At 43.8% G+C, this 27,702-nt stretch overlaps 1 protein-coding gene across 2 annotated transcripts in view; it reads left to right on the top strand.

Moving 5' to 3' along the window:
- The window catches only part of B3GNT2 (UDP-GlcNAc:betaGal beta-1,3-N-acetylglucosaminyltransferase 2), a 30,754-nt gene extending 26,049 nt beyond the window's left edge, over positions 1-4,705 (top strand). For both annotated transcript variants that reach the window (XM_067704937.1, XM_067704938.1), the window contains exon 2: positions 2,199-4,705. In XM_067704937.1, coding sequence (XP_067561038.1) covers positions 2,208-3,401 — 1,194 coding nt within the window. In that variant the 5' untranslated portion in view covers positions 2,199-2,207 and the 3' untranslated portion in view covers positions 3,402-4,705. The remainder of the gene's footprint in view (positions 1-2,198) is intronic.
- Positions 4,706-27,702: the final 22,997 nt, after the last annotated feature.

The raw sequence follows: 27,702 nt of genomic DNA, 5'->3' as shown, positions 1-27,702 counted from the left end.
CACGCGCAGCAACGCAACGAAGACCCAACGCAGCCAAAAATAAATAAATTAAAAAAAAAAATCCTATGCTTCTCCAGTGATACCAAACTGTTTCCTTCACACCATCCTTTTTGAACTTTCACATTTTGTATTGAAATTTTAGAAGAATCAATGTTTATTAACTGCAGCCCTCCCCCCCAATAAAGAAACCCATTTTGTTCTAGAGGTCAGAGAAGAGTGGCTACCATTTGACATGGTGGTCTTAGAACCCCCATCACCTTGGCTAGGATTCCAGCTCTGCCCTTATCACAGTTACTTCTTTAAATCTGTTTCCTCAGGTATAAAATGGGAATAAAAGTAACAATACCTTCTTCAGAGGCTCCCTGTATCAAGATAATGCACCCTGCCTGAGAAGCAATACTTCTTTGGGATTCTTTTCTGAGGATGAATTCTCAGCTGTAGAATTAACCTGATAAGAAAATTCTTTTTTTTTTTTTTTAATTTGTTTTTGGCTGCATTGGGTCTTCGTTGCTGTGCACGGGTTTTTCTCTAGTTGTGGCGAGCGGGGGCTACTCTTCGTTGCAGTGCGGTGGCTTCTCTTGCTGTGGAGCACGGGCTCTAGGCGCCTGGGCTTCAGTAGTTGCAGCACGTGGGCTCAGTAGTCGCGGCATGTGGGCCCTAGAGCTCGCGGGCTTCAGTAGTTGTGGCACGTGGGCTCAGTAGTTGTGGTGCCCAGGCATAGTTGCTCTGTGGCATGTGGAATCTTCCCGGACCAGGGCTCAAACCCGTGTCCCCTGCATTGGCAGGCGGATTCTTAACAACTGTGCCACCAGGGAGATCCCAGCCTGATAAGAAAATTCTTTACCGAGTATTGCCATTCCACTTTTTGGGGTTGTCTTTTAATGTCAAGCTTATCTAACTGGTTGTTCTTGGGCCATCTGTCTCACTAGTGTTAGAACTCTGCAGTTACAACCCCAGCAGACCATCTCATTACTCTTTCTTTGTTCTGTTGCCTACAGCCTGAAATCTATTCTTGGCCTTTGATATTTCACTAAAATGTCATTTTCATTTCTCTTTTCCTTCTTTGCTATAAACAGCAGGGATCTTAAGAATACAGTTTGACTTTTGACAAATGTATACACCCATGAAACCTCATCCAGATCAAGACATACACAGTATATTTCTATACCCAAGAAGGCCCCTCCTGACTCTCTCCATTCAAAACCCCTACCCCTATCACTTTCAGATTTCTAGGGCCTAGATTAATTTTGCCTTCTTGAACCTAACATAAATGGAGTTTGAGGTCTCTCTCTCCCTCACTACACTGTTGTTGCTTGTAGCAGTAGTTTTCCTCTTTATTGTTAGGGGTTGTTCCAGTGTATGAATATAGCACAGTTTCATAATCCAAACTTCTGTTGATGACATTTTGGTTGGTCTCAGTTGTGGGCGATTTGGATGAAGCTGGTATGAAGCTGGTTTCATCTCTCTGAACATTCAGTGTGGTTAGTGTCTCCTCCACCTCCTAACCCTGCAGCCCTGGGCAAGTGTCTTAATCTTTCTGCCTTGGTTTCCCCATCTGTAAAATGGAAGGTCAGGAAACAATTCAAGGTTGTGGCCACCATTTAAAAAAAAATAGAGTAAAATAGGGGATCAAAGTAAATGACATGGAACTGCACATGTTGCAGCTCACATAAATACAGTTATGTGTGTGTGCAGGTATGTCCATAATAACAAATATAAACTGTATTTGTTATTATGAATTGTGAGCACATCCGTTTGCAGCACACTGATTTGTATATGTCCTTGTGTAAGCAAGGAAGTTGAAGCACCTGTGAATTATCTAGTTAATGCATATCTTTGCCCTCCAGTGTCCAAAACAGCCACAGCGTTAAGGGTCATTTATACACAGCTAGCTATAGGCCAGCCACTGTTTTAAAAGCTTACATATAAAGGCATATAGCTCTCAAAACCGTCCTATGAAATGGGTTATGTATCCCCATTTTACAGATGGAGAAGCTGAGACATTGGTTATACAACTTGCCCAAGGTCACAGAGCTTGAGTCTAGGATGATAGGGCCATGATTTGAACCCAGGCAGTGCAACTCTAGAATCTGTGCTCTAAACCGCTATTCCGGGGGACATAAAAGAGGCAAGTGGCATGTGAGCAAATGCAATTAATAATAATCTAATCAATACAATGCTCCTCTCTTTTATTTCAGATATGAGAAATGAGTGTTGGACGTCGAAGAATAAAGTTGTTGGGAATCCTGATGATGGTAAATGTCTTCATTTATTTGATTGTGGAAGTCTCCAAAAGCAGTAGCCAAGAAAAAAATGGAAAAGGGGAAGTAATAATACCCAAAGACAAGTTCTGGAAGATATCTGACCCTCCCAAGGCATATTGGAACAGGGAACAAGAAAAGCTGAACAGGAAGTACAATCCCATTTTGAACATGTTAGCCAACCAGACAGGGGAAGCATACGGATTTTCCAACATAAGCCATCTGAATTATTGTGAACCTGACCTGAGGGTCACATCAGTAGTTTCAGGTTTCGACAGTTTGCCAGACAGATTTAAAGACTTTCTGTTGTATTTGAGATGTCGAAATTATTCACTGCTTATAGATCAACCTGATAAGTGTGCAAAGAAGCCCTTCTTATTGCTGGCGATTAAGTCCCTTACTTCACATTTCGACAGAAGGCAAGCAATTCGGGAATCTTGGGGCAAAGAAACCGATATGGGGAACCAAACAGTGGTGCGAGTCTTCTTACTGGGCCAGACCTCCCCAGAGGACAACCATCCTGACCTTTCAGATATGCTGAAATTTGAGAGTGAGAAACACCAAGACATTCTTATGTGGAACTACAGAGACACCTTCTTCAACTTATCTCTGAAAGAAGTACTCTTTCTCAGGTGGGTGAGCACTTCCTGCCCAAATGCTGAGTTCGTGTTCAAGGGTGATGATGATGTTTTTGTGAACACCCATCACATCCTGAATTACTTGAATAGCTTATCCAAGAACAAAGCCAAAGATTTGTTTATAGGTGATGTGATTCACAATGCTGGACCTCATCGGGATAAGAAACTCAAGTACTACATCCCGGAAGTTGTTTACACTGGCGTCTACCCACCTTATGCAGGGGGAGGTGGATTCCTGTACTCCGGCCACCTGGCCCTGAGGCTATACAATGTAACTGACCAGGTCCTTCTCTACCCCATCGATGACGTTTATACTGGAATGTGCCTTCAGAAACTTGGCCTCGTTCCAGAGAAACACAAAGGCTTCAGGACATTTGATATAGAAGAGAAAAACAGGAATAACATTTGTTCCTATGTAGGTTTGATGTTGGTACATAGTAGAAAACCTCAAGAGATGATTGATATTTGGTCTCGGTTGCAAAATGCTCATTTAAGTTGCTAAATTATGTACAAAACTAAATTTTGCATAGAAAGATGTATCTCGAATAGTTCCCATGTTGTGTTCTCTCACATTAGAGGTAATTTCTATGTAAAACCATCAAAACTGCCTTTATGAGTAGTATCCATATGAGGGCCTCTAAACCTTTCAGTGTAGTACTTTCTGAAGAGGGAAAGCAGAAGATCCTAATTTTTATGTAGGATATGACAGGACGAATGGTTCTGACCCTTCCTGCTGGCTAGTGGTCATTATTTTCTAACTTGTCCCCCTTGTCATCTGAAATCATGTTTCTGGAATCTGATCGTGTTAAGTTATTTTTGTTTTGCCCTCATATGATGGTAATCCTATTTCCCATTATAATGAGTGAATTATCTGCAATTTAGGTATTCATAAACCTACTGGCTACAAAGACACTGTTATATATGACTCAATGCTTTTTGTGAAATGGAATTACATTTATTTTCATGAAATTTGGATGAATTTTTTAAATAGTCTGGAAAAGTTAACTTCTGTTGAAATTTCCTGCTGCCCCAACATTTCCTTGGGTTAATCTAATCAGTTTTGCAAAATGGGAATCACCGTGTGACATTCATCCAGTTTATCTTGTTATGGTCTTTTGGTCATAATAAGGAGGAAGCTTAACTATCTTGTATTTCATTTGCTGGGTGGTATCGTGATAGTTCTCTCTTTTTTAGTATTTGAAAATAATGAGTATGATTCCATTATCTTCAAACTGAAGATTGAATTGACCCTGGTAACCATATTGTGTTTATGATTTTTCATTGTGGACCAGGAAAGCGTATGTAACTTTTGAACTTTAAGTGAAAAGATTGAAGTTGCAGACCTTTTTATCAGTGGTTTGTCAGTTTAAAACTGCAGAATTCTGTTCTTGCCACATGATTACGTGTTGCTTACACAAAATTATTATCCTGAGTAGTGACTGCTTTCCTGTTTCAGTGTAGAAGTGCCTGTGTTTTTATTTATTGTTCAGATCAAATACCAAAACATTTTCTTAAATATATTTTGTGTAATATTTTATTTGTATACAGTGTTGTTGATTAATTATTTAACTAGAGCATGGTATTTTAAGTAGTAAGTATAACATATGTTAAATAAAGTTAATTGTTATTTTTGAATTAAAAAATTTTGGGGGGGATATGAACTAGAATTCTGCCAAACTGTTGCTTATATATACTGTCTTGTAACATGCTTTCTTGAGACATTTTTGTGTTATAGATATGAAGATTCTTACCAGATGTGATACTGGGGACTGTAAGAAGATGGAAATAAAGTCACCATATTTTTAATTGTCACGTGTAATGTGTAACCTATAATCTCTGTTTCCAGCATTTAATTACATTTTCCCCAAATAGGCCATTTTTTCCCCCCAGAAACTATTACAGTAATATTGAACTATACCTTTTCATCTGTCTTTGTATTTAAAATTCTTAAAAGTGCTTTCCCATGTAGAGTCTTTAGGGAGGAGTATGAATACTTATTTACGCTTCCACTTTCAGTGAGTATAAAGGATTTAACTCTTTATACTCACTGAAAATGGAGTGAGTGGAATGGAGCAGCGTCTTAAAGATTCTATCATCCTAAGCCATGTCCATTTTGGGGTTTGTATCCACGGTGATGAAACATGGAGCAGCTTTGACCACTCAAGTTTCTTTCCTAGACTTTTGTTGAGAAGAAACTGCTAAAGCTCAATTAAAAACAAGTAGGCATTGGATGAAACTCCAAAAACAGAAGGATTAGTGTTGTGAGAACATGTAGCACACTGTCCTCTCCTAGTGGGAATGTTGAGGCCATACATGTGAGCGAGTATGAGGGCACAGATACGTGATATGGGTTTGAAGATTTGTAAGCTTGGTCCTTCTAAAGGGTTTATGTGCCTGCATCTGATCTCTCTGCTCCAGTGGTTGTGAGTAGAGGGTGGTGGCCACATCACCACCTCAGGTTTAGAGACGAGTAATGAAGCTCTCAGAGCATTCATAGGCATTTGGTTCACAAATTGCTTGTGTCCATGTAACTTGACCATGTGTTCTTAAGTAATAGATTTCTCCTCTGAGGAAGATTTAATTTTTTTCTTTTAGGGAGTCTCCTTCACTGAGATTTCAAGTCTACAGAGAAAGAAGAGATGTAGCAGGTTTTGAAACATGTTTGAAGGACCACTGAGGGCCTTTGGTGAGCCTCTTCTTGACATATGCCATTATTCGAACATCAGTCCTTGGTGCTGACAATGTCTGGTGGGTGAGATGCTCTCTGGCTCTTCTTTATTTGACAGAAGCTCTCATGCAGTTGTCACCTGAGCCCACAACACTGGTCATCGACCTCATGGGATGACCCTTTTCAGCAAAGGGATACTAGATGTTACAGCTTTCCACATGCTTGGGCTCAGTGTTGGTACTGACTGATCCCGTGCAAGGGCTTTTGGTGCCCATGAGCTGGATTCTCACCTGAGCTTCCATCTCTTGGATGTAAGCATCACAGCCTAATTCATTCTTGGAGAACTGTTCAATAACTGAGGCCTCAGTGGAAACTGCTTTTTGGACCTTTTTTCATGGTTACTCCCAAGTCATGTTGTTTTTGAGTTTGAGGGTTTTTGAGTTTGAGGGTCAAAAAGGCTAAATGAGCATTGCCAGAGTTTGGACTTTTCATAAACCCAACCACACCTTAAGAGGAAAAGGATGAAAGAGACCAGAATGGCTCATTTCCATCCCTGACCCTGCTTTCCTTTCTTGAGTTGGTTGAGAGAGAATGGAAAAGAAGGGCAGGAAGTTTGAGTCTCACTTGAAGTTGAATCCAGAATTAAAGGCACCCAAAGGGTGACCACCTACTACTTTTCTACTCCTGATTGGTATGGTCTGGAAGTCTGATGTTTTGGGTTATCTTGTTTCCCTTAGATGCAGGAAGGAAGAAAGCATTTATGAAGGTAAAGGATGGCTTATTTTCACTTCCAGGAAAGCTGAAATGAAAGAAGCCTTTACTTGGGCCAAAAGTTAACTTTTCTGTGATTTGCCTTAAGAAAAATGTCAGATGAAGTAAAAATTCTTGTTTAGAACAGGAAAGTAAATACTTCATGTGCTGGGCTGTCTAGATTATAGGATAAATTCATTTTTCCTTTATGTTAATTCTATATTAGTTTTATTTTTTAAATGCTAGGGTCATCTGCCAAGTAATTTTGAAACTGAGCTTTACCTAATTAGGGTTAACAATCTGAAAAATTAAAATATTTATCATGATTTATTTAGGTCTCAATACACTTGAAAGTTTTTTTGCCCTTAGTATCTTTTTTTTTTTTATAAATGTATTTATTTATTTATTTTTGGCTGCGTTGGGTCTTCATTGCTGTGCGTGGGCTTTCTCTGGTTGCGGCGAGTGGGGGCTACTCTTCACTGCGCTGCACGGGCTTCTCATTGTGGTGGCTTCTCTTGTTATGGAGCACAAGCTCTAGGCGCGCGGGCTTCAGTAGTTGTAGCTCGCAGGCTCCGTAGTTGTGGCTCGCAGGATCTAGAGCGCAGGCTCAGTAGTTGTGGTGCACGAGCTTAGTTGCTCCATGGCATGTGGGATCTTCCCGGACCAGGGCTCGAACCCGTGTCCACTGCATTGGCAGGTGGATTCTTAACCACTGCGCCACCAGGGAAGCCCGCCCTTAATACCTTGAAAGGTAGAGGCCAAGAATGAGGCACTTTTGTCTTTAAGGAGGCCCTGAAATCTTGTTTGTTCACATCACATATGAAATTCCATATTTATTAATTGTAAGATTCAGTACTTTTTATATACCACTAAAAAGCCCAATATGATTTGTATCAATTGTACAATATGCCTCAATTGTGGGGGTGTTAAAAAATGAAATATTACATCTTAGAATAATTGAAGTACTGCATTAGTGTGTGTATATGTGTGTGTGTGTGTGTGTGTATGCCCTTAAATTGAAAGATGAAGCCTCATTTAGGTTTATTTGAAAGATGGAGCCCTGTTTGGGTTTATTTCCTGCTTCTCTCACTTTAATCTGTGTTTAGGAATTTTCACCCAAGCAACCATAGTAGTGGCTTCTGAGCTTTGGCAGTTGTTTTCTTCCTGTCTGTTGTGCATTGTGAAAGGGAATGTATTGATTGTGCTGAAGCAGCAGAAGTAGAGTTTTTAATTTGATTGTAATCCAAGGGCTTATTTCGAAGTCAGGGGCCAGGCGGTTGAACAATGGTGCTTGCAGCTTCCCGACAGCTGCCCTGTATCAGGGAAATGCTCTTTCATCCTACGCAAGCAGTAAGCCGGCCACATGAAGAACTTGCCTCCTCAGTGTCAGCATGGGCTCACTCATTGCTCTGGAATCCTACCATCCTGTATACAGCCCATCGCTAGCCTGTCTTCAACTAACACTCTCTTCTAGCTCATCATCCAAGCCCTTCCCCAAATTGGCTTTCCTAACCATTCTATTGAAAGGCCATCAGTAACTCTGATCTTGGTACCAACTTCAACCACCTCTTCTTTTAAAATAATTATATCAAAATAAAAAGATATTATCCTACCCTTGGTTGGGGTTCTTCCAGAAACAGATCGTAAAGAGGAGGATTCTAGGTCAAGTTAGTGTTTTGGGAAATGCAGGTGCATGGTCCATGGTGAAGTGCTGTTGGGAAGGCAGACAGCCAATAGGAGTGTGTGTTAAGCCAATGGGCACCATGGAACTGGAGCTCAGCCCCTGGGGCATCTCTGAAGAACAGTCCAGAAAACTTGCATCAGAAGGACCCCTCCTCCATCCCTGGCGGGGGGGTAGAGGGGCTGGGCTATTTTTTGTAACAGTTCTATTGAGACATTCAAGTGTGCTACGATTTTGAGTAGATTAGGGTTGTGCTGTAACTATCATTACAGTCCATGACAGAAACAATTTAGTTTTCAGTCATAACTGTTCTATTACTTAGCCCTTTACAGAAATTATTTATTTTTGGCTATGTCTTTTACTTTTTAAAAAAATTTCCAAAGCAATATCTTGTTCTCTGAATGCTTCTCTTTCCATAGCCGCCTGTTCTTTATGGATGCAATGACTTCCTATAAGAAAATAAATTAGACTTTTATTTTGATAATCCACAGATTTTCTAAGGGCTTGGTTATGAAGAGAATATTAAGTGATTATTTGCCATTTTTGTGAACGAAGGATTGAACTGACTTTATAAGTTCCTGAGAAAGATTTCTTTTTCAAGGCTATTCACCCAAAAGGCCACTTCCCTGCATTTGGAGTGAGGGTTTGTATGCGTGTGTGTCTTGGTTTAGGCCGATGTCCTTTCAGGGGCTGAGCAGGTGGGGAACAGGTAGATTTGACCCCAGAAGCTGGAGCTGCCTTTCCCTTTTTTGCTCTGGGCTTGTTTGGGGTGTTCTTCTTAGCTTCTCCCAACCCACATACTGCATCTCTCTGCTCAGTTTAGGGAAACTAAACTACCATGTAAGCATGTAAGCATCTGAGCTCATGCTCACCCAACTTGTGTATATATGTGTGTGCACGTGCGTGCGTGTGTGTGTGTGTGTGTGTGTGTTTGGTGGGGGGCAGTACTGGTCCAGATGGTGTGCAGCCAGGCCCTCAGTCAAATCACCCCCATTGCTTCCTCGAACCTGGGAGCTTCTGTGGGGCTCCCATGGGAAGGCCGGCCGCGTATCCCCTGCAGCATTTTCTCGTTCATGTTCTGGACTGTGCTTTCCTTCTTGTTTGTCCGTTAATACAATTCCGTGTGTTTTCCATCTTTCCGAGAGGAAATCTTTCTGTTGCTGGTACCATGTTCGTTGCCAGCGCTGCCTTGGGTTTCTTCATTTTTGTCTCCCTTATTGTCATTTCAAGGTGATTTTAGTAGTGGGAGGAGGCCAGCGCTTCTGACTGCGCTCTATTCTGAACTGGGGTCCCCAGGCTGTTCCTCCTAGCCCCTGACCTCTGCGGCATTTCACCCCACGCTCTCCTGCCCACCCTGTGCGACAGGCACTCCTCACCCATATGCGCCACCGCAAAATCCTCTGCTCCTTCATCCTGTCAGCTCCTTCATCCTGTCAGCTCCCTTCATCCTGTCATCCTGTCAGCTCTCTGTCAGCTCCCTGGTTCTGAGCTGCCCACGCTGCTCCCACAGCCTCCTGCTGGGCCTCTCCCTTAGGGTCCTCCTGCTGCACCCAGTATTCCCACCACTGAACCCCACTCTTCAGTCTACCTCCAGTGAAGAAACCAGTGGGAAACCTTTCAAGTTCATTTCTTGCCCACCTCTCCTCCTCTGCCACCCTCCTGCCCTTCACTCAGTTCCTCCTCTGCAGGACCTGCCTACCTGGCTTCTCCCTGTAGGGACAGATCTGCCTTGAAGCCGAGCACACTCGGGGTCACACTTGTCCACTTTACAGACTTAGGGTCACAGTCAGACCCCTCAGATGTCCCCCCTGCCCCCACCCCCCATCCTGGGGAAATGGGTCTCTGAGGCCCCAGGTCTGGGGGAGGCCTTACGAAATGGGAGGGGTTCCATTTTATGGTTTCTACGGTAAATTTTCCCCTGACTTAAAAGGACTGTCCCTTGGCTCCTGGTCTCTTTGAATGCTTTTACCTCTGGGGCAGGTAGGGGTCGGGTGCAGACCTTCAGTTCCCCTCCAAGTGGCTCTGGGTTGCCCAGGAGCGTGGTGGATGTGTGAATGCCCCTCTGATCAAGGAAGAAGGTTAGTATTCAAGGTCAGTTCCTTTGCTGTCGCGGCAGAGCACTTGCTACCTTGCCTTGTCCTTGTTGATATCTGCCCTGAGCTCCCCCTCAAAGCACCCTCAACCCTCCTCTGACTGCCTTGGCACGAGGCCTCTCCTTCCCTCCCTTGTTTGTCTTTATTATCCTGGTGGTGACAACGGGAACTGGCCTGAAAGGGCCTGGGCCAGAGCTCTCTCCCCCTGCCCTGTCCTCCACGCTGTCCCCTGTGCAGCAGCTACTGACGGGTGGGGTGGGAGTGAGGGCTGGCCCAGGGAAGGGGGCTCTGGGGCTTGTTCACAGACGCCCAGTCCTGCCCAGGCAGCACCCCTTCAGCTGCCCAAAATTCCTGAGTGGCCAGGCCTTCCTCGCCTCGGTCTGGTCCTACCCAAGCTCTCCCTGGACAAAGGCCTGTCGCTCGCCTCCTTTGAATCAGTGGCCCTCTGGACTCTTCTCCTCTCGTTCAAGGGTTCAAGGCACTGGGCTCAGAATGCCTTTTCCCACTTGCCCCACCTCATTGCAAAATGGGATACAGTCATGACATGTATACCAATCATCGGATGATTTATTTCCAGTCTGTGGGTAGAGAAGAGGATGGAAACAGAATTTTGTTGGCACATCACAAAGTTAGCCAAGGGACAGGCTTGGAGGGGCCTAGCAGGAAACCTCACTGTGCAGAGACCCAGGGTCAGGCAACATGTGCCACGGTCCAGAATGGCAACAAGGCTCAAGTCCTGTCTGTTCTGCCCGTCAGAACCTTGATGCCCAGCACACCGGAGCGACAGTCAGTCAGGAGCCAGAATTGCAAATTGTGTGGCCTCTGGTCTGCTCTTATCCTCCTGGCTGGTGAGATGGGAGAACCCCAGAGAGGCACAAGGAGAAAAGAACCAAGAAAATGATCAGACCTGGGCAATCCCGAACCTCTTAAATAGCAGTAATCTCACATGTATTTTTCCTCTTGTGGGATGTAAGAAATGAGTATTGAGGGCTAAAGTTGTCGGGCTTAGAGTTGGTGGGAAATGCCTTTATTTATTTGATTTCAGAAAGCCTCCCAGAGTGAGTCACTGTGGAAGGAATGAAGAAGAGGGGAGGGGCTGTGATGCATGGTCAGAAAAGCTAGAGAAACTTCTCACTCATGGCGTCCTGCTGGATTGGAGAACAAGATGAACAGAAGATGCAGCACAACCCCATGGAGAGCCCGCTGGCCCATGAGGTGGGGGAGGGGCGTTTCATGGCCTGTCTTGCTGGTCACACTTCCAGAAATTGCGGAGGTGCTTATTGGAATGAGCTGGCACGGTCCCTGCAACTGAGTACCTGCTCAACAAATAGGAGCTATTATAACAATTTAAAAAAACTCGGCTGTGGCAGAGTTTTAATAATATGGCAAACAAAATATTTTCTGCTTTACTCAGAGTCTGGGCACTTTTCATTGCTGGTAGACCAACCCTGTAAGTTATTCTTCTGAGATGGGATTGATTTGTTTGGGGAATCTTGCACTTAGAAAACTTGAAATTCAAAAATAATTTTTAAATTTTAATTTTGAATTAATTTTTTGTTTCCAGAAAAGTTGTAGAGCAGAGAGTATCCATATATGTCCACCCAACTTTCCCTAACGTTAACATCTTACATAACCACATCACGATCAAAATGAATATCAACCAACCAACAACAGGAAATCAGTACTGCTCTAATTCTATTACCTACACTATAGACCTTACGGGGATTTTACTAGTTTTTTCCACTAATGTCCATTAGGCTCCTGTTCAAGGTCCCACATTACATGTAGTTATTTTTCCTTGGCCTTCTGCAATCTATTAGTTTCTAAACCTTTCCTTGCCTTTCCTGACTTTAATCTTTTTGAAGTGTACTCGTTATTTGTACAATGTCCTTCAACTTGGGCTTGTCTGATGTTTTCTCACGATTTGCAGACCTCTGGGCCTGTTGGAGGTTTTGTATTTTTGGCAAGAATACCACAGAGGTGGTGTTTTGTCCTCAGTGCATTCTCTTGGGGGCTCCTGGTGTCAATATGTCCCATTCCTGGCAATTTTAACCTTTGTTTAACCTGGTTTCTCCTCTATAAGGTACTTTCTCTTTGTAGTTAAGAAATATCTTGGAGGGCATTTGTACATTTAAAACTAACAGATGACTGAGTTAATGCATCTAAAGCACTTAAGGCCTGGTGTGTAGTAAGTGCTCAAGGAATATAGCTGTTGTTTTTTTCGTCATCACTTTTATTGCTGCCTCCATCCCAGTTCTGTCCCTGGTTTTCCTCTGGTGTTGGCTACCTTTACTGTTCCCTCCATTATCCTCTGCATACCCTGCTGATCCAACCTGCACTGGTCACTTCCTCACATTGGGGTTGGCTTTCTCATTCAAAAGACATTCATTCCTGTCTGTGGCCTCAGGAAGGGCACAGAAGAGCTGGAGGCGTCTTGGCACATGGGGGGCGGGGCGGGGCAAGAGCCTATTGTTACTCCAGGGTGAGGGGGAAGCCTGCTAACAGGAGGAGTGCTCATGTCTCTGTGGGATGTGCTTACTTTAGAGGGGGCCTTGGCTGGGGAGGCCGGCTGGCCCATATCATTCACGGTGGAAGTCTGGACCAGAACCCAAGGACCCACGGTCACACTCCTTGTGGACCTGCAGGGACAGGATGAAGGAGAGCCCACCTGGCTGAGACCTTGAAGCAGGAATGAGCCAGAGGCAGACCTCCTTCTATAGAAGGTGGTGGAGTTTTCTCCAGCGAGGCGGTGGGTTGCTGCTCTGAGCCACCTTCAGGGGTCATTCTAAGGGGGAGGGTCGGGGTGGAGGGAGCCCTGAGCCCTCCCTTCCTGCACAATGCCCAAGTGAAGCAACCCTGGCTCCAGCTAGATGAGAGCAGGGGCTCCTCAGCCAAGGTCAGGAGATGCCAGTGCTCTCAAGGAAGCCTGCTACAAACTGCTTTCCAGGAGGTTCCTTGTCCTTCTAGCACACACAGTTTTGTTTGCAGAATGGCTTTTCTTGGCAGCCTTCTCAGCCTCCCAGACTCTTCCCGTACTTTAGAGCACTCGGGCTCTATTTTGACACAGAGATGAAGTTTTGCATGTTTGAAAATAGCTGCCATGCAGAGGACTGTTGTAGCTACTGTTTTTGCCTGCAGCACACTTTTCTCTATCCTCCTTCTGGAAGCAGACTGAGCCCTGGGACTGGAGGGTTGGGCATGTGACCAATCAGGACCCGCGGGAGTCCTCCCAGCGCTGGGAGAGGGGTGCTCTTCTTCGGGGCTGATGGAATTGCCCGGCCAGCTCCCTGACTCTCTTCATGAAGCTTCCCATCGGCAGAGGAAACAAACAGGGGCGACTCGTGTGGAAGCAGGAAGCGGGGGTGGAGAGGGCGATGGTGACACATGGTAGCGTTTGAGCCCTGGGTCCACGTCCCCCGTCTGCCCTTCCCAGCTATGTGAGTCAATGCGTTCCTTTCCTCTCAAGCTCGCCGGGGTTGGGTTTCTTGGTCCTGGCTGATGCCAAGAAGCCTCGTTCCTTCCCTGAGTTCTAGGTTGAGCCCAGCTGTGGATGCCTCCAGATTCCTACACCAAGGCACCCAATTTCAGGTCGATTTCTCCCAGGAGGCAGCTGGGGATGGGAGTTGATGTACTTGTCTTAGGCCAAAGAATCTGGGTGGAAAGATCTAGAAAGCAGGCAGCAGGGAGTAGGAAGTAATCTCCTTTCTCCCAGCGTGTGTTCAGCGCCGGTCTGGAGATCCCCGGATGAGAGAGTTTACAGCTTCTCTTTCAGGGTCAAGTTTATAGGCTCAGTTTATAAGTGTTAGCTCTGGTTGACATGTGAAGAGCCAAAAAAAAGAAAAGGAAGAGGCGTGTGTACGCTCACGTGAGTGTGTGCGTGTGTAAAATCCAGTTCCTTGGGAGAAGAAGATGCTGGTGGGCTGGGAGAAGATTGGGGAGGGGGAGGTGCTTAGCTGCGTCTACAGCCAGTGTGTGGGGTGAGGGTACCCCCAAGGGGCCTCACAGTCAGGTGAGGGAGACCCTGGCAGCTGCAGTGGGGTAACGAGCAGCTGGTACCAGCTGTGAGGGGAAGGTGGGTGGGTGCTCATTAGAAGGTTCTGTGCTCCAAGCTGCACAGGGCTCTCCGGGGCCTGAGCAAGCTGGGGCTGGGCAGCATACAGCTGCGGAGGTTGGAACCATCCCCTGCTTTCATAATCGATGTGACCATTCCTGAAAGTGTGCTTGGTGTTGGCAGGCGTGGGGAGGCGAGACCTCTGGGCCTGTTGGAGGGTGTGACTGCGTTGCCGCTGGGTGCAAAGTGCTCTGGCTGCTGGGGGGGGAGTTCAGTGCGTCTGTGAGATGTGATCCATTGAGCCCAGTCCCGGTTTCCTCCTTCAGTTCACAGATGAGGCAGGCGAGGCTTAAGAAGTTATGTCAACTCAAATTCACACAACCAGCAAGTCAGGACCCAGAACTTATACTTGGGGCGTCTGACTCCAAAGTGTAAGGGCTTTACCTCGCTGTGGGACTGTCTCCCTGGGCCTGCCAGAGGAGGACGTGCAAGGCCATCACTGTCCCAGGAAATGCCACTAGCGCTGTGGCATCTCTGCCCAGGTCCCCGGCCCTGAGCTTGTATTTGCCCTTTGGCCTCTGACTCCACTGTCCAGAGATATTTTTCCCTCCATGGGCCACCTAACTCAGGATTTGTCTTCCGAGAGTCTGACCCCAGCCCCACCCTGGTGCCCCACTGTGCAGAGCCTGGGGTTCTACTCACAGACCCACAGTGTTTGTTGATGAAGGTGTGTGGCCACCGAGAAGATGTGTTAGTCGGTGAAAAAAACTGAGGCTCACAGAGCATGTGACCTTTTCATTTCAAATAGGCAGTAAAAGGTAAGGCAGGTTAGTGATTGCCTAGGGCTTGGAGGTGATGGAGGAGGGAAATGGGGAGTGACTATTAAGGAGTATGTGGTTTCTTTAGATGAAAATGGTCTAAAATTCATTGTGGTGATGGTTGTACAACTCTGAATATAATGAAAACCATTGAATTGTACACTTCAAAAAGGTGAATTGTGTGGTATGTGAGTTATATCTCAATAAAGTTGCTACTAAAAAAAATAAATTTCACCAAATTTTAAGGGGGAAAAAGGGTAAGGCAGGGCCTCAATTCCAAGTCTTGCACAAAACAGACCAAATCAGTTGACTCACATTGTTCCCCCAATACCAGTAACGGACACATTGGGCTCTACGACGGTTACTGCCCACTAGACGTGTCCTTTTAATGTTTCCCCCTAGTTGTCCATATACTCCTTCCCAGTTCTGGAGACAGAGGCCTAAGGCCTCTTCCAATGTTGAAATTCTGTAATTGTGATTCCATGATGCTGTGAGACCCCTGCCTGGCCGTGAGCTGGTTGCTTGGAATCAGGGGTGCAGTCAGGGCAAAGGGCTGGTGGTCTCTGGGCTCAGTCACTTTGCTGCTTTCCCATCAGTCACCCTGTTAGACTAGGTGTGCACCCTGGATGAGGCCGGTTCTGTCTTGTCCGTCCCTGAGTCCCTGGTGCGTGCTGTCCTGTTCCTCCACTTTATTGGCTTCAGAGCACTGGTTTCTTTTTATTTTTTAATTAATTAATTAATTAAATATTTATTTTTGGCTGTGTTGGTTCTTCATTTCTGTGCGAGGGCTTTCTCCAGTTGCGGCGAGCGGGGGCCACTCTTCATCGCGGTGCGCGGGCCTCTCACTGTCGCGGCCTCTCCTGTTGGAGAGCACAAGCTCCAGACGCGCAGGCTCAGTAGTTGTAGCTCACGGGCCTAGCCGTTCTGCGGCATATGGCATCTTCCCGGACCGGGGCACGAACCCGTGTCCCCTGCACTGGCAGGCGGATTCCTAACCACTGCACCACCAGGGAAGCCCAGAGCACTGGTTTCTTTGCACGTAGTCTGCCATCCACACCCACAGGGCAGAGGTGTGTCTGTCCTGTTCACCTCTGTACCTGCCCATGACAGGAGCTCAAGGGGTGGGTGTTGAATGAATGAATATGTGAAACATAGTAATATTTGTCCATAGAAGATGTATGTGAGTGAATAGATAAGTTTCCCAAGTGTTTTTCCTAAGATTTTTTTACTAACCAGATTGACTGATTTAATTTGAGTTTAATCTTTGTTCTCTTCCACTCAGTTTTCACATGAAAGTAGGTGAAAAGTCCTCTGAGGGCAGGTATCTGTTGTGTTTACCTCTGTATCTTGTCCATAATAGGAGCTTAATAGACAGTTGTTGAATGAATGAATAGATGAACAAGGTAATATTTGTTGAAGGAAGCAAAGGTAGTATAACAAGCAAAATGTCCCCAGAGAGGAAAGGGAGAAAGAGCAGGGGAGTGTTTGTTCCACACAGTTGCTGACTCTTTTTTTTTATTTTTTTAATTGAAGCGTAATTGATTTACAATGTTGTGTTAGTTTCTGGTGTACAGCAAAATGATTCAGTTTTTTATATATATATATATATATATTCTTTTTCATATTCTTTTCCATGAGTTCCATTACACGATACTGAATATAGTTCCCTGTGCTGTAAGAAACCTTTTGTTTCTCTGTTTTATATATAGTAGTTTGTATCTGCTAATCCCAAACTCCTAATTTATCCCTCCCTCACCCTCTTTCCCCTTTGGTAACCATAAATTTGTTTTCTATGTCTGTGAGTCTGTTTCTGTTTTGTAAATAAGTTCATTTGTATCATATTTTAGATTCCACATTATAAGTGATACCAGGTGGTATTTGTTCTCTTTCCACACAGTTGCTAAGTCTATTTTTTATTTTATTTTATTTTGATGGGGGGTGTCACCTGATTTTTTCCCCAGTTTTGTTGAAATATAATTGATGTACAGCACTGTATAAGTTTAAGGTGTACAGCATAATGATTTGATTTACATACATCATGAAATGATTACCACAATAAGTTTAGTGAACATCCATCACCTCATATGTATACAAAATAAAAGAAAAAGAAAAAACATATTTGTTCCTTGTGATGAAAACTCTTAGGATTTACTCTCTTAACAATTTTCATATGTAACATACAGCAATGTTAATTATAAAAATCATGTTGTACGTGACATCCCTAGTACTTATTTATCTTATACCTGGAAGTTTATGTCTTTTGACACCTTTATCCAATTCCATCTTCCCCCATCCTCTGCCTCTGGTAACTACAAATCTGATCTCTTTTTCTATGAGTTTATTTGTGTGTGTGTTTTTTGAAGTGTAATTGACGTACAGCACCATATTTGTTCCTGGTGCACAACATAGTGATTCACTATTTCTATACATTACATAAGTCTAGTTACCATCTTTCACCATATAAAGTTATTATATTATTATTGACTGTATTCCCCTCACCGTACATTTCATCCCCATGACTCATTTTTTTTGTAATTGAAAGTTTGTACTTCTTGATCTCCCTCACCTATTTCACTCCTCTCCCCTCTGGCTAACTCTTTATTATGTCCTTTCTCTCTGTCCTATCCTGGCCCCTTACGTGGACTCAGACTGCCTACACAAGGATAACCTGAAGATAGTAAATACCTGGCCACAGGTGGCAGTCACTTACCTCAAGGACTACCTGGATCACTTCTTGTCCAGTCCTCCAACTCCCATTTGCCTCTGCTCTTAGCTTTGATATCTGTCCCAGTCCTGCATTTAATGACTCATTTTGAGACCTGAATCTCAGCTTGAGACATCTGACTGGAGTCTGGCATTTAATCTCCAGCCCTGCCTATGGTCACAGTGGATGAGACACTCCTAATTTCTGCCCTACCCTGTAGGCCAACCAGCCAGGTTGTATCCTGTCCAGTGTCCCTGCCAGTGGAGGAAGATAGAAAATTAATCTGGAGATGAGCTTCTTCTTGGAGGAGACTCCAAGTGTCTAAACTTAGTGACTTGCTTCTAATCAGTAGAATACGGCAAAGATACTGAGTGTCACTTTCATGATTAGGTTATAAATGATTTCCTGTTAGCAAACTCTCTCTTTTGGTAATTTTAATGGAGCAAGTTGGACAGGCCTATGTGGCAAGAAACTGAGAGTGGCCTGTGGCCATCTGCCAACTGGGAAATGAGGCCTTAAGTATATCAGCCCTGAAGGAAGTGAATCCTGCCAACAACCGCACGAATGGGCTTAGAACTGGCTCATTCCCCGGTTGAGCCTCCAGATGAGACTGCAGACCTGAGGCCAACACACCTTGGTGGCAGCATGGACTCCTCACCCTCAGAAACTGTGAGATAATAAGTGTATGTGAAAGCACTAAGATTTGGTATAATTTGTAACTCAGTTGGAGATAACTAATACATTGTGTCTGTTTTGTTTTATGCTCTCCACCAAGAAATAAATTTACTATGAAGCTAGTGAAATTTAAATTTCTGGGCCCCTCACTTGCATCATCCCTTTGTGCAGCCCTGGGAGAGCCCTTAGCAATGTGTTCACATGGTCATATGTTTTTGTAAAGTTTATAGGAAATATTTTAACTGCAATTAGTTAGGGTTGGTGCTTCTTGCTACTTCAGCCTTCCTCTTGAGTCTGGTGGTGTGGCAATGGGGGAGGACATTTTGAGGATTTGACTAAGGGGAAGTTGATTTGAGATACATTTAGTGGGACTTGAGGTTGTCCATGTGTGTGGCTTGCAGTCGCTTCTGTGTCAAGTCATGTTGCTAGCAAAGTTTCACATGCTGGTACTTGGCAGAGTTAGGATTCAATCCAAGGTTCATGTCATGGACTTAGCACTAGACTAGGTTGACTTTCATCTTCTCAGTGATTCATTAGTGGCTTTGATTTCTTAACTTAAAGGCATGAGACTCTGCCTTCAGATATGTGCTACATTTGACACTTTTTCCACCTTCTCACCTGGTCTAACACCCTAGTCTTATCACCCATTGGCACCATCCCCGTGCCCTTTGCTTGATCCATGGAACTTCTCTTTTTGCTGGGGCTGCCTGTGCTCATACTTCTCCCTCAGTCTGAAATGGCTTCTTGCAAGCACGCCTATATAGAGTCTTCCTAAGTTTTTGCTGTCTTGACATGAAATACTGACATAACATAAAACTCATATTAAGCCACTGTGAGGATATTGGTGGCAAAATGGGTGTTGAGTGTAGTCAATTCCAAGAATAAGATGAGTCACCGAACAAGAAAACTTGAAAGTCCCTGAAATTAGATACAGCTCCTATATAAAGGGAACTTGATAGTTTTCCCCAAATTTGGGAAAAATCCTAACAATATACATGGTATTACAAATAATGAATTGTGAAGCTGAAAGACTTTTCTAAACCATCAATGAAAAGCCGGTTTTGATCAAACATGCTAGAAGAAAGCCTGAGTGATCCTTCTGTTCTCTCTGTAAAAAATCATTTTACAAAATTGTTCTGTGAACTACGATCAGAGTGTGCAGACCAAAAAATATAGGGAAAAAGTACAATAGAGGTGTCTCAGGCAGTTTATAAAAATATGTTAATTTGGGGGGTTTATGATTCTTTTATTTCTAAGCTATACACAAATTTTTAATTTGTTGCAATTTGCTTCCTTATTTCAAGACAAATTTTTTTGTGTGTATTTGGTGTTTTGTGTTCTTTCTTTTAAGAGGGTCACAAAATTGCACCAGCTTCAGGGTCCAGAAAGCCTGGGACTACTCCTGTTCCTATCAAGTAGGAGAGAAAATTCCTTGATGCAAAGATTGTGAGGGACTTCCCTGGTGGCGGTGCAGTGGTTAAGAATCCGCCTGCCAATGCAGGGGACATGGATTTGAGCCCTGCTCTGGGAAGATCCCACATGCCATGGAGCAACTAAGCCCATGCACCACAATTACTGAGCCTGTGCTCTAGAGCCTGAGAGCCACAACTACTGAGCCCACGAGCCACAACTACTGAGCCCACGTGCCACAACTACTGAAGCCCGCGTGCCTAGAGCCCGTGCTCTGCAACAAAGGGAAGCCACCGCAATGAGAAGCCTGCACACTGCAATGAAGAGTAGCCCCCGCTCACCACAACTAGAGAAAGCTTGCACGCAGCACCGAAGACCCAATGCAGCCAAAAAAAAAAAAAAAGATTGGGATTTCTTCTTCTTACTTTCCCCCACTCTGAGACCAGCTATATCTTACATATCCTTAGAAGAGCAATATTTTTTTTCTAAATTTAATTCAGCTAAAAATGCTTTTGTTTTGAGGAGAGCAGGCAAAAGGAACACGTGATTAAATGGGTCTTCTGTCCGAAAGGTGCTCGGGTGGAACAGGAAGTAGGGAAGTTCTCTATAAACTGAGAAGATGGCAGAATCAGAATCTCAGGTGGAAGTTATATTCAGGGACACTTCAGTTAATTGTGAGAAACACCTTTCTAATAGTTGACCATATACTGAGGGCCCTACCTGGACAGGCAGGTGGATTCCATGACACCTGAAGTCTCCTCATTCAATACCTGGATGCTGAGGGTGGCAGTTCAGGCCTGACGAAGGGAGCTGGTATCTGGAGACTGGACTTGGCTTTGGGGCAGGGTGCACCCTGGGGCACAGGCCCTGTTGTAAGTCTAGTCCAGCAGGTAGACCTCTGGGCCCATGAATGGTGTCAAGGAGACCTTATTAGGAGTGGTGGAGGGGTGTTTGGAGCTTTGGAACAGGAATCTGGTATAGGAATGTGGGGAGGGCTGAGCAGGTCACTATGACAGACCTGGGGCTCCAGGCAAATCAGAAGGCCAGCCCGGGGGAGGGGATAGTACTGAAGGAAGCAAAATCAAACGCCAGACTCTGGGGGAATCAGATGGAACCCCCTGGTTCGAGATCAGCTCACAGGCCTGACTTGTCTTGTTGGCAATAGGAGTATCTGCTGACACTTGGGAGTCTTTCCAGCTCTTTGCCTCCTGTCAGCTGCACGAGCGAGTAACCACAGTGAAATATCTCATAATACGTCGTTTAAATATTGCTCAAAATTCTGAAATCTCATTTACTGGTTGATCTGCTCTACAGTTCTCTCTTCCTTAACATAAAGGTAGCTACTTGAGACCATCAGAAACAATAGACTTAAGGGGAAGACAATGTCCTTAATCTGATCCTTGTCACTATGCTGCCTCTCAGGCTTTTCATGCTGGCTGAGAAATATCAAAAGGAAGCTCTTGAGAAAGGCTTGGGTCCTCAGTCATTTCCTGACTCTCAGCCCAACATAGATTGCAGATCACAGGTTGAGAAAGCCTCTCTTAGCAGGACTGTATTTCTTAACATCTCAAAAGAAAATCGACTAAACAAAGACAATAACAGTGTTTTGTGGGGTTTATAACATATGTAAAAGTAAAATGCATGAAAACAATTACATAAAGGCCGGGGGCAGGGAAATGGGAGTATACTACTGTAAAGTACTTATATGATACATGAAATGGTATAATATCACTTGAAGGTAGATAGTCATAAGTTAGCAACCATTGAAGTAAAGAAATAGAGTTATAGCTAATAAGCCAATAAAAGAGATAAAATAGAATCATAAAATATGCTCAATTAATCTACAGGTAGGCAGAAAAAGGAAACAAAGGACATATAGGACCAATAGAAAACAAATAGCAAAATGATAGACTCAAGGCCTCATTACATCAGTAATCACATTAAATGAAAATGGCCTAAACGCCCCCAATTGAAAGATAAAGGATGTCAGATTGATTATCAAAACAAGACCGAACTATATGCTGCCTGCATGAAACATTCTTAAATATCAAGATAATAGGGTAAAAGTAAAAATGGATGGAAAAAGATGTACATGCAAGCACTAGTCAAAAGAAAGCTGGGGGGCTTCCCTGGTGGCGCAGTGGTTGAGAGTCCGCCTGCTGATGCAGGGGACACGGGTTCGTGCCCTGGTCCGGGAAGATCCCACATGCTGCGGAGCAGCTAGGCCCGTGAGCCATGGCCGCTGAGCCTGCGTGTCCCGAGCCTATGCTCCGCAATGGGAGAGGCCACAACAGTGAGAGGCCTGCATACTGCAAAAAAAAAAAAAGAAAGCTTGGGGTGGCTAAATTAATATTAGACAAAGTTGATTTCATAGAAATAAAGTCACTTCATAATGACAAAGGGGTCAATTCATCAAGAAGATGTAAAAATCCTAAATATTTATGTACTTGACAGATCTTCAAAACACATGAAGCAAAAGCAGGTAGAACAGCAAAGAGAAACAGACAAATTCACCATTATGGTTGGAGGTTTCAATACTCTTCCTTCAATAACTGATAGGACATGAAGATAGAACATATCAGAAGTTTCTTAACATGTACCTTATATGTATAGGAAGAGTAACTCAGGAAAGAGTATCTCAAAGAGGTGGCTAGAACTTGAGCTTAAGGACCATTTTCAGCTAAAACAAAGGAAGAAAAGTGTGGGAGAAGCAAGTTATGGGGAAGTGACCAGGAAAGGTACAGTAAATAAGGGTAAGATTTATTATGCAGATTTAAGTCTGTTCCTTCTTCACTGATAAGTCTCCTGTGATCTATAGTCCACCCTCTTTCCTGGTACAGAGAGGGAGACACCCGTACAAATGGAGAGTTCCTTTATAAACGTAAATTTCCCTTATGAAAGGGTAACTTCTACTCTGTTTTCAGTGCTTCTCCTCTGTCTGCTTTTTCTCAAAATAATGAGCTCAAAATAATCCTTAAACCAAAGAGGCATATTTGGGGTGGCATATTCTACTCTCTCACAGTGGCCCTTGTTCTGGACCTCAGTCAGTTCCCCTATTATACACTAGTCACTGTGCTCAAGCTTTACAAACATGACTTCGTTAAAAAAAAGCCAACAAACAAGCAAATGATGCCTCAGACCTGCCTTGAGAGAGCCAGTAATCTACCTGAGAGACGGGTCTTTCCTCAACTCCCTATAAAACAAAGAGGAAGAATATCAGAATTATGACAGCAGATTCTAAAAAGAGCCATTAGTCCTGTCAGAGGATTTGGGAGGGATTGACAAAAAAGGCAGCTTTTGATCCCACCTTGAAGGATTTCGATAAGCCAGGTGTACAGCATGCTTGGATGGAGGATGAGGGGGAGCAATGATCCACAGATGATTTTTTTTTTTTTTTTCGATACGCGGGCCTCTCACTGTTGTGGCCTCTCCCGCTGCGGAGCACAGGCTCTGGACACACAGGCCCAGCAGCCATGGCTCACGGGCCTAGCCGCTCCGCGTCATGTGGGATCTTCCCAGACCCAGGGTATGAACCCATGTCCCCTGCATCAGCAGGCGGACTCTCAACCACTGCGCCACCAGGGAAGCCCAGATGATTATTTTTTTGATCCACAGATTATTAAAAGCAACAGTTAGCGTTGGAAAACCACGTTGTAGGTACCTGCTATGGAACTGGAGATTCCAGGATTTTTGTAATTATTGGTGTGGTTGAACAGATTTTCCCACGTTCATGGTCTGCTCATCTGTTTACATTTTATATATTTGGTCTTGGATTTAGAACTTGTCCTTAGATCTTAGCCCCGGAGCCTAATGTTCTTCTGTTTCCGTGAATCACAAAAAGGCTTTCCTTTCATTGTCTTGGAAAGAAAATGCTTGCTCAGTAGAGGTGCAGAATCTGCTTTGATTTTAGACCCTCCTGATGGCTGTTTGGACATTTGACCATTCTACTCTTATTTGTTTCAAGATAATTTGAAAAGAAGAGAAAGGAATTCTTGAGCCACAAAACCCAAATCATGGTTTCTCACAATTTGCTCCAGATAGGGCAGGAGGTTCTGAATCACAGCAACATATAAAAGGTGTTATATAGAGCCATTATTTTTTCATTCAAGAGTTATTTTTGTTACCAACTACACATTTAATGAAATACTGGCCAACTATTGACTGTGTATCTTAAAAAGTAGAGAGCACAGGTTTCAGAATCAAGCTGACTTGGGTTGGAATCTTGGCTGTCCATTTATTAGTTGTGAACCCAGGGTTATGTAATTTACCTTCTCTGAGGCTCAGTTTTCTCATCTGAGAAATGGGTCTAACTAAAATATAACCAAGCCTTCCCGGGCAGCTCAGATCTGGCCTCACCAAATAATGACACATTAGAAAAAGACGGGGAAAAAACCCCATAAATCTGACTACAAAGGGATTAAAGAATCATCTACTGTGTTTCTTTGAAAGTAGGACATATTTTCAACCCATGGGAACTTGTAATTGATAGCTTTCCTTCCTTCATTCCTTGCACATAAATGATGTATCTTGCCATTGATTGCATCTTATAGTCAGTGGTATCTTAGATTAGAAGAAACCTCGCAGATTTTGTACTGAGGTTTTCCTGGAGCTATGGAAAAAGGAATAGGTTGTATTTCATGTACCAGAACTTTGAAAAATCCTCTCCAAATATCCTATTCTTTCCCCCAAATTCTCCTCCCCTCTGTAGTGACCTGACACTTTCCTCTTTTATCGCTATAGCCATCTCTCCCACCGACCAGCCCCTCCCAGGCTTCTCCTAGCCCCTCATCCCTGTCCTTACTTTCTCCTTCCCCTCTCCTTCCCCCCTTAATCTCCAGCTCCCTACAGTCCCTCAGAGTCTCCATCACTTTATTCCAGTTTAGCCCTCTCTCTTGGCTTCTCCATTTCCTATCCCCAACAGCACCTCATCAAGGAAAAGAAAGAGTCCTCCAAGTAATCTACCTACTTGGAAGGCGAAGAGCAAGGAGGCAATTATGAATACTTAACATTTAATTTTTGGTGTGTGGTTTCATAGATAATAATACTATCTACCTCATGAGGCTTTGTGAGGATTAGAAGAGGTAGAGAATGTAAACACTTGGCAAGTTGCTGGCACGTGTTAATAATTCAATCATTGTTAGCTATCATTATTTACTCTTGTTCTATAAATGCTTGTATAATCAACATTGTAACCACACACAAAAGAAAAAAAGACCAAAGGATAAAGAATCACCCATTATCTTACCATTACATATTTTCCTGGTAGTGATCATAAAAATGCCATGCTGAAATTTGACTTTTATGCTTTTCTAGTGACAGAGCATTCTTATGGATCACAGTCTATACATGGAGATATAATAGGGTAGAAAGAAAGTGATTTTGCATTTTTAATGCATTTTAACATGTAGCATCCTATGATATTTTTAGATCACCACAGAGAGGAACTTACTGTCATCTTCCTGTAACTAGCATGAGTTTCTTTTTCTCAGAAGAAGGCCATTTGGCAGACACTTTTGAAATTCAAAGGAATACTACTACCTACTGTTCTTTTTTAAAAACTTATTTATTTATTTGGTTGTGCTGGGTCTTAGTTGTGGCTCAAGGGCTCCTTTACTTGTGGCTCTCAGGCTTCTTAGTTGTGGCAGGCAGGCTCCTTAGATGTGGCATGCAAACTCTCAGTTGTGGCATGCATGTGGGATTTAGTTCCCTGACCAGGGATTGAACCCCAGGTCCTGCGTTGGGAACGCGGAGTCTTAACCACTGTTCCACCAGGGAAGTCCCTACTACCTACTGTTCTAATGAAGTACCTGAAGAGGTCTATAAAAAACTTTAGAAACTAGGGTAATAATTTTTAAGATGTTTTCCTATTTCTAGTCATGGAGTTTAAAATGCAACCCGTGGTCTTGGTTGTCATTTCACATCATGTGATTGGGAATTGAAGAGACTGCCTCAAAGGCTGAGACCCTGCTACAGACTGAATTGTGCCCCCCACCAAATTCATAGGTTAAAGCCCTAACCCCCAGTGTAATGGTATTTGGAGATGGGGCCTTTGGGAGGTGATTAGGGTTAGATGAGGTCATGAGGGTGGAACCCTCATCATGGGATTAGTGCTCTTGTAAGAGACACCAGAGAGCTCTCTTTCCCTGTGTGCACAAAAACAGGAGAGCACATAGTGAGGTGGTGGCTGCCGACAGGCCAAGAGAAGGAGCTCAGAATGAACCCTACCTTGCCAACACCTTGATCTTGAGCTTCCCAGCCTCCAGAACTGTGAGAAAAATTCTGTTTGTTTAAGCCACCCATCCTATGGTATTCTGTTATGGCAGCCCAAGTAAACTAATACAGTCTGGTATCCTCCCATAGTCAAAGTCAGCATAAAGGTTAACGCTGAGCTTTCTTAGGCCAGTCTCTTCAAGCAAAGGGAATTAAGTCTCTTTGTGAAAGTTGAGACAATGTAAGAACATATATGTAATACAGGCATATCTCAGAGATATTGCAGGTTGGGCTATAAACCACCACAATAAAGTGAGTCACATGAATTTTTTTGTGTTTCCCAGTGCATAAAAAAATTATGTTTAAGCTATACTGTGGTCTGTTAACCATGCAGTAGCATTATGTCTTTAAAAAGTACATACCTTAATTTAGAAATTCTTATTACTAATAAATGTTGACTATCATCTGAGCCTTCAGGGAGTCGTAGTAGTAACATCAGAGATGACTGATCACAGATCACCATAACAAACGTAATAATAATGAAAAAGTTTGAAAGATCGAGAGAATTACCAAAATGTGACATAGAGACCCAAAGTGAGCCAATGCTGTTGGAAAAATGGCACAGACAGGCTTGCCTGATGCAGGGTTGCCACAAACCTTCAATTTGTAAAAAACGCATTATCTGCGAAGTGCAATAAAGAAAAACACAATAAAACGAGGTGTGCCTGTATTGCAAATGAAGCCTTGATGAAACTCAAAATTAGTTTTATTTTAAGAAATTGCAATAGGCTGCTCAAATGTTCCTTGATTTCTTTGCTGGCTAAAGGATGGAGATGATGAGTTCAGACCCAGCACAGGACATACTGCTGTCTCAGCAGGTTTCACGCTGCTGTTTGGATACTGACCACTTCAGCAGCTGCTCAGAGCTTCTCCTGAGGGCCCTGTCATTTTATGTTTCAGCTAAGAGCCCTTAGACCATGTGCCTGGGGTAGGACACAAATGACCTATACCCTGAGGATTTCCTCGGCCTTGAGGACAACTAGGTTCTTCCCTAAAGGCAATTCTTTTTTTTCCCTTTAATTTATTGTTTTAAAAATATTTATTTGGCTGTGCCGGGTCTTAGTTGCAGCATGCGGGATCTAGTTCCCTGACCAGGGATTGAACCTGGGCCCCCTGCATTGGGAGTGTGGAGTCTTAACCACTGGACCACTAGGGAAGTCCCCTAAAGGCAATTCTTAACTCAGCTCTTTTTTGGGCTCTGAGAGGGAGAATATATAATAAATATGGTAAATTAAAGAGTAATTTCCCTGGGAGCCATGTGACAGAAAAAATTTCCCCTTCCCTTCTTCCATTTTACTATTTATTTGTGTGGTGGGAGATGAAAATTTTGCTTTTTAGAACAAGAACCAACTGCTGCCACCTTCCCGTTCTAGAGAAATGTCTTATTTTGTCTGAGGGGAAATGGTTCTCAGTCTGGGTGAGTCCCTGGCTGGTCTCGGTGTTGAAGGTGGGCACTCACTCAGATCCAGGCCAAATGCACGGGGCTATGTCTTCCCCAGTGAGGCGGGAAGAATTTTGAATTCCTAGAGGCAGACCTGGAGCAGGGGCTGAGGGGCAGGGAAGAGAAGGGAGGGAAGGCGGAGAGGTTTAGAGAACGGGAAATGGAGGACTTAATGTCCAGATAGCACAGAGTGAGGCCTGAGAAGGGGAAGCCAGTGAAACACTCGAAAGGGTAGGAATACT

Source organism: Pseudorca crassidens, chromosome 14 (assembly GCF_039906515.1).
Source record: "Pseudorca crassidens isolate mPseCra1 chromosome 14, mPseCra1.hap1, whole genome shotgun sequence".
In the NCBI taxonomy this organism is placed as follows: Eukaryota; Metazoa; Chordata; class Mammalia; order Artiodactyla; family Delphinidae; genus Pseudorca; species Pseudorca crassidens.
The sequence above is the reverse complement of the archived record's forward strand: the minus strand, read 5'-3'. Positions and strand labels throughout refer to the sequence as shown.